Source organism: Notamacropus eugenii, chromosome 7, assembly GCF_028372415.1.
Source record: "Notamacropus eugenii isolate mMacEug1 chromosome 7, mMacEug1.pri_v2, whole genome shotgun sequence".
Classification (NCBI taxonomy): Eukaryota; Metazoa; Chordata; class Mammalia; order Diprotodontia; family Macropodidae; genus Notamacropus; species Notamacropus eugenii.
The window spans coordinates 27,157,559-27,164,998 of NC_092878.1; the positions used below are offsets into that span (position 1 = coordinate 27,157,559).

Here is a 7,440-nt window from a genome sequence, read left to right on the forward strand (position 1 = left end):
GAGCTGTCCTATATTCCTTTTCCTCCAGGAGCTCAGCATCTAAACACTGCATCCAATGATGTTGAATATGGGTTTTCTAATTTTTTTGTTTGTGGATTTTTTTTTGAGGGGGGTATATCTGGGGAGGTGGAGAGCAGAAGCTGGCTAATGCCAAAAAAGATAAGAGATGGTAGGGAAGATCAAACTCCAGGCATTGCCTAGTGTATTGGTTTTTAATTTGTAGTCAGAGGCCTTGTGGCATACTAGTGTGCAGCCTGGGTAAGGTGTAAAAAGGACCCCTGACCAGACTTTTGAGAAAATTTTGACAGGTACTGGGTTGAGTCAGGGTCACACAATTAGACTGAGCCAAGGACTCCTTCACTAGATCCCACCAGACCTTATCTCTAGACTTTATTTTTTTCATGCCTGCCAAGTATTCTCAGAAGTCTCCACTCTCCAGAGAGCAAAGAGCAAAGTAATAGTGTCTTCCCCTCACTTGGAAGAGAGTTTGGATTGAAAAATAATGAAGGAGATGAGGCAAGACAAACAATCATTTTAGGGAGAGGCAATACTTTACACTGCACAGTGAATACCAAATGAGCAGACACAGAGAATACCAAATGAGCAGATCTATGCTAAAGACAAGGAATCCACATCACCTGGCACTTCTGTTCAGCATTTGCAAGGGACAGTAGGTACTCCAAACCCTATCTCTCCTCCCTTCCCAACCCTGTTTTCCTTTGTCAAACACTAGTCTATCTGTTCTTCTAGGTCTGACAACAGATTGTGTGTACACTGTTCTAGGACCAATCCAGTCAACTTCAGAGGCTTATCACCTACTAGATAGGATGCAGGGTGATGGTGACCTTTTTGGTCACAGCAAATCTCCAATGCCATCTAAGTCTTAGTGAGGTTGCAATCTGCATTGTTCCCTACAGCTGGAAATCAGGGATTTTTTTTTTTTTTTTAACTTTATCTTGTCTAAGCCTTGAGCTCAGTTCTCTAGGTCAGTCTGCTCAGCAACCCTCCCTCCCACCCCACTAGTGTCCCTAGTAGTCTGTGTGTCAGAGATCGCTGGCTTTGGAAGTCCAGTGGAACAGACAATAGGGAGTCAGTTCATCCACCTACTGTCCAGAGCTGCATATCCCTTTGGGACGATAGTCGCTTGGTTTCCTAACTCCTCTGCCCAGGGCTGGCTGTACCTATAGAAACCTCTGGATCTGGCATAACTAAACTAATTCTCTTCTTAGAACAGGAGCTGCTAGCGTTTCCTGCTATCATTCCTTCTTTCATGTATTTATTTTCTAAATCTATGGCCAGAAACTCTGGGGAAGTCCCTTTACTGAAACTGCGCTCTGAGAGAGCAACCAAATGACTCTTGCCTCAGCATCCTCCTCTGGGGTCTCAATTCCTGAGCCTCTCCCCTATCCCTGGGCTGAAGAGTTCCAACTCTCCCCTCTTACACTCCTCAAGTCCCAGTTCCAGACCAGGGTCACTGATCTCTCTCTATTCTATTTATCTCCCTTAGCCATTCCCCCAATCTCAGTCCCCCTCCCCCCAAGTTGGTAATCCTAGGGTCTCAAACTCTTTCCTGAGCCAAACGGGTTGGTTCTCAGCGTAGCTGAGACAGACTAGCTTGGACAGACCGAAGTCTAGGAAGGAAGAAGGGGGAGGGGGTTTCTTATCCGATAGATCCCGCAACCACTACTTGTCTTCCCAGGTTACAGAGGCCGAAAAAATCCAGTCTACATTTGACCCTCACGAGGTCCCGCGTGATCTAGTCCAGAGCCTCAAGGGTTGCACAAAGACACCCTCTCATCCCGGAAGGAACAAGGAGGAACTCGGGGTTCCCCTCGCCTTGACTCAGCCTCTGCAAAGAGCCCTTTACGCACCCTTGTGACTCAGTTTCCCCATTTGCTCATGAAGGACAACAGCATGAGACACCTGAGCGGAATGCGGAGGGAGACTCTGAAGTCATCGCTGTGCCGGAGCTGGACCAAAGGTGTAAGGACCAAAGGCCACTCGGTGGAGTAGCCTCGGACCCGGTCACCTCGGTATTGGGGGTGGTAACAGAAAATGCGGAAGGGGGGAATTGACCTCCAAAATGGTGGGCGGAGAACCGCGGCCGCCCCCTCCCCGGGATCCTCTGGCACCGGCTTGCCTTTGTCTTTGGCCAGCCTGATGCCAGCCCCAGAGGGCCAAGGAGACCCACCCTGGGCCGACGGAGCGGCCGGCGCCAGCACCCACGCTCAAGCCCAGCTGCCTGTCCACTGCCAACCCCTGCGCCGCAGAGTGACCCTCAGGGACTGCGGAGGGGGGGGGGGGGGGGGCGGCGCCCCGAGAGGCCTCCGCCGAGACGGCCACGAGCCGTCACCGCCTCCTCCTCCTCGCCAGCTGGACGCTGCCCGTGCTCCAGCCTGACCCCGGTCCCCTCCGGGTGGCACGCGGTTTGAAGCCCGCTGTCCTGTGCCGGCTGGTGGATGCGGCTGCCCGGTGCCGCGCTCCGGCTGCCTGATGCAATCCTCCGGGCCCTTTGCTGCATGCCGGGGCTCCGGGAAACCTCCCCCGCCGTTGCATCATTCCTGCCAAGTTTTGACGGAGGTTTAGTCCGGCCAATCAGTGAGCATGCATGGACCGTGACCGACTACAGATCCAGCCAATACGATTGCGGCGCGGTAGAGGCCCAGGGAGAGAGCCGATGGTGATTGGTCTGTCATGGCTTTTCCCCGCCCCTGGAGGGCCGGCCTTCTGGGTGACGTGGGCGGGGCCGGCAGAGCGTAGGGTTTAAAGGGCTGTGGCTCCAGAGGGACAGCTCAGCTGTAGCAGATGTCGCCCCGAGTCTCCATCCCGAACGCGATCACAATCCCGACCCCGGGTCCCGTCCTGATCCCTGGTCCGCACTCCTAGGTCACTCCAGGCGTAGTCCAGATCCTTTTCACACCCCGGGCATCATGAAGGAGGAACCGCCGACCCAGAGAACCCCACCCGCCTCGCCCACCCCATCCGTGTCCTTGCAGCCCCCCAGGGAGGACAGCGACCCCCCAGCACTCTGGATTTTCGGCTATGGTTCCTTAGTATGGAGACCAGACTTCGCCTACAGCAACAGCCGTGTGGGCTTCGTCCGCGGGTACAGCCGTCGGTTCTGGCAAGGAGACACTTTCCATAGGGGCAGCGACAAGATGGTGAGCAGTGGGACGGTGCCAGGCTGGAGACACTGGCATGGGATGGGGGTGGGGATGGTCCCTGGACGCCCAGGGCACCTCACTGATGATTGGATGATGGATGGGTTGAGGGAGACATTCCTCAGGTGCTGGTAACCTGAGTAAGACCCCTCCTGGGGAGGTGCTCGTCTGCTGGAGTGGGGCTCATCAGATGGACACCTAGAAGGCAGCCCCATTTATCCCACCTGAGGATTTCAGCCCTGGATGCTGGTGTCCGTAAGGCTGTCAGGGAGAGGGGTGTAGGGCTTAGCTGTGTGGGAGCTGTGGTAGTGGTAGGTAAATGTTTCTCCCTAGCTGATGCTGATTTCTAACTCAAGCCACCTTTCCTCTCTTCCTCACCTTTTTTCTCTCTTTTTTTCCCCAGCCTGGTCGGGTGGTGACCCTTCTTGAGGACCATGAGGTAAGTATTGGTGGCAAGGGAGGTTGAAGCCAGGTAGAGCTGAAAACCCTTTGCTCAGGAGTGGGGGCCACAGGATAGATTAGATCTTCCTAATCTGGGGGATAGTGGTGGTGAAGTATAGGGCAAGAGGAGAGAAAAGGAACTCGTTCTCTCTAGGGTACATTTTTAGTGTCACAAAAAGTGACCCTTTTTGGTAGTCTGATGAAATCTATGACCCATTTCTTAGAATAAGGTTTTTAAATGCATAAAATAAAATATACAGCATTACAAAAGAAACCAGTTATATTGAAATAGTTATCTGTCATTTTTATCTGTATTTTAAAAAACAAGGTCTTGGACCCCAGGTTAAGAACCCTGGCCTAAAGTATCTTGACATAGTTCTACCTGGGAAATGAGTGCCCTCTGCAATGAATGTAATTCCTATCCTGGGTTATTAATTGATGTCTTATGGGGTGAGGAATGAGTGTCCCTGCAGTGGATATGAGCCCTATCTTAGGTTATTAATGGATGGCCTGTGGGCTTGTTTGATGCTTGGGTAGATTAGTTCCTGTCTCCCAGGAAGCTGTAGTACTGATAGAAAAGACAAGACTGATGGTCCTTATGGAACAGCGGGGAGGGATGTGATAGGCAGGAGAACTGTCATGCCTGACCCTAACATACTCTCTTTTCTTACCTTTTCCACAGGGTTGCACATGGGGTGTGGCATATGAGGTGCGTGGGGAGCAGATCAGTGAAGCACTTAAGTATCTGGATGTTCGGGAAGCTGTGTTAGGGGGCTACGACACCAAGGTAGTGACCTTCTACCCGCAAGATGCCCCAGACCAGCCTCTACACGCCCTAGCCTATGTGGCCACTCCACAGAACCCTGGCTACCTGGGGCCAGCTCCGGAAGAAGACATCGCCAACCAGATCCTGGCCTGCAGCGGCCGTTCTGGTCACAACCTGGAGTACCTGCTCCGTCTGGCGGACTTCATTCGACTTTGTGGACCCCAGGCCCAGGATGAGCACTTGGCAGCTATTGTGGATGCTGTAGGTGCCCTCCTGCCCTGCTTCTGTCCCTCTGGCCAGACCTTGGCCATGGCCTGAACCTGGAGGACCTAGAGCTCCCTTACCCACCATGATGGGGTATGCACTAACCCTGACTGTGGGGAATAACTCCCGTTCTTTCTCCCCTCCACCTTCCCTCTATGGTGGATAGACTTTTGGGGAGATTGTTACCTGAGTAGGACTTTGGTAGAGGTGCTATTGGTGGTCTCTTTCCCTTGCTGCTCTATGGAACTCCCTTTCTTATCTCATCTTAATACACCTCCTTCTAGACAATCTCCCCTTTCCCCCTCCCTCCTCATCCTATTCACTCGTACGTAACTTGAAAATATATTTATTGCACCATGATGGTGTGGTGCATATGGGCAACAAACCCTGATCCACGAAGTCCTGCTGAGCAGGGCCAGACTCATCCTCTGGGGCAGAGGACCTTGGAACTGCCCAGAAGCCCTTTTAGCCAAACCTCTCTCCTCTCCCCCCTCCTTGCTGCTGCTATCACCAGGCTACCCAGCCTGGGCCCCCTTCTTGGGAGGGGGAGGGGAACCCAGGGATTTTGGAGTCCTTTCTCATACTGCTCAATCAACCTTGTCCAAACTGAGCCTGAGACCCTGTCTTGCCAAAGCTTTGCTCCTGTTGGACACTAAAAGTTCCTGGCTGCTCTTTTCTCCTTGTGCCTGGGGGCTGTGACTTCCGTGCAGGAGGACATGCTACCCAGTGTTCTTAGAGTCAAGACTTCGGTGAACCAGCCACTGGCATCCATCTGTCAGCTCAGCCTATTTGTGTCTGTCTGTACCTATCCATCGGGCTGTTTCTTAGAAGGGAGAGGGACCCTACTTGTCTTTCAGTTTGTCAATGTGTCTATCTCTGGGAAGCTCAATGTTATCACCTGGTGTCTCTCTGTCTGCCCACTACATATAAACTACCCCATTATTCATACTGTGTTGAAGCTTGGTTCTTTCCTCAGGTGTTGGTCCTGGGAGAAGCTATGGCTATGGGGAGGGTGATTGAGGAGGGGAGAGCCCTGGGTCAGTCCCACCCTTGCAGACCTAGAGAAGGGGCAGGTGAACAGAATCCATTATATTAGCCTGTGAACTTCAAGACACTCTATCCATTGCTTGCATTTTAAGGAAAGAAATTGAAGGAGTTAGAGGGGCTAGGTCTCTGCTGCTCAAGGTCTGCAGAGGCAGTACAGATCAAGGTTTTCATGTCCTCTTAATCCTCCAGTTAGTTTCTGTCTTCCTTACCAACCTGCCCAGGTGTGCCCCAGTCACACAAGCATCAGAGATGCCACATCTGGGTGTCCTGTGGGTCAGGCTGGCACAGTTGCTCTGAAGAACCTTTCTAGCTCCCCTGTTTGCTCCCAGACAAGGAAAGCCATGGCATTACTGCTAAGGGCAGAGAGATCTTCATCTTTTGGCACTGCTTTCCATCAGGGCCAAGGGATCAATCTAGAGGAGGTCCCTCAGTCTCTAACAGGGAGCCACAGGTGGGAGCCTCTAGTTTTCTAGCTCTTTCTATCTGTTGTCACAGGTGGGCTCTGGGCACAGTGCCTGGCACATAGTAATCAAGCACTTAATAATTGCTTCTCCATTCACTGACAGACATTTGGTAATTATTTGAGCCCATTTCCCTAGACCAAGGATGAGGAACCTGCATCCTTAAGGCCACGTGTGGTCCTCTAGGTCCTCAAGTGCGACCCTTTGACTGAATCCAAATTTCACAGAACAAATCCCCTTAATAAAAGGATTTGTTCTGTAAAACTTCGACTCAGTCAAAAGGCTGCACTCAAGGACCTAGAAGCCCACATATGACCTCGAGGCTGCAGCTTCCCCACCCCTGTCCTAGACTATAATGACAACTTACATTTCTATAGAACTTCAAGGTGTCAAAAAAAATACTAATGCTAAACTATGCATTTTAGGCACCAGTTTGCCAGAAACAACTTTTAAAATTAATTTAACATTCATAAATCCAAGTATTTCTAGCTTAGAAAGAGAAACGTCCAAGTGACAGTCATCTCTTCCCCTCCACCCTTCCTTCCTCCATATCCTTGGATATCCCTACCACAAGACACTTTGAGGGAACATTTATAGAAATCTTGAACCAAGGAAAGGTCACAATATATTAGAATACAGTTTTGGGTTAACAATCTACTAGAATAATCCTCACTTAATTTTCTCCTACGACTACTCATTTTCTCTTCCGAACACTTCCCTTGAGTACCCAGTGAGGCTCTTCCTGTGATCAGGACCCTTAAATCTTCCTGAAGGAAAAGAGAAAACTGCCAAAGTGATCTTCCTTAAGTTCAGGTCTGACCAATTCACTACCCCCCACCCTCTCTCAGTAAACTCCAGTGGCTCCCTATTGCCTTCAGGATCAAATAGGGAGTACTGATTTGCTGTTCTGATTTTCACAACTTGTCCTGCCTCCCCCTACCTTTCCAGCACAGTATTTTTATACCTTATCCCCTGCTATATACTGTGAGATCCAGTGACACTATACTGTCCCTTGAATGAGACCCTCATCTTCCAATGCTGGGCATTTTCATTTATTATGCATCCTCCATGTCTGGAATGCTTTTGTTCTTAGTTTACCTGATTTACTTCCAGTCCCAGGGGAAATCTCACCTTTTACAGGAAACCTTTTCAGATCCCTTTTAATTCTAATGCCTTTTCTCTGTTGATTTTCTCCAATTTATCCTGTACAAAGCTTGTTTGTACATAGTTCTTTGTATGTAGTCTCTCTTATTGGGTTGTGAGCTCCTTGAGAGCTGGGACTGTCTTTTGCCTTTCTTTG

At 50.6% G+C, this 7,440-nt stretch overlaps 1 protein-coding gene across 1 annotated transcript; it reads left to right on the forward strand.

The window, feature by feature from the left end:
- Window positions 1–2,724: 2,724 nt before the first annotated feature.
- Window positions 2,725–5,580, forward strand: CHAC1 (ChaC glutathione specific gamma-glutamylcyclotransferase 1). The gene is made up of 3 exons (XM_072622745.1): window positions 2,725–3,161; window positions 3,565–3,600; window positions 4,285–5,580. The coding sequence occupies exons 1-3, from the start codon at window positions 2,931–2,933 to the stop codon at window positions 4,684–4,686; spliced, it is 669 nt and encodes a 222-aa protein (XP_072478846.1). The 5' UTR covers window positions 2,725–2,930; the 3' UTR covers window positions 4,687–5,580.
- Window positions 5,581–7,440: the final 1,860 nt, after the last annotated feature.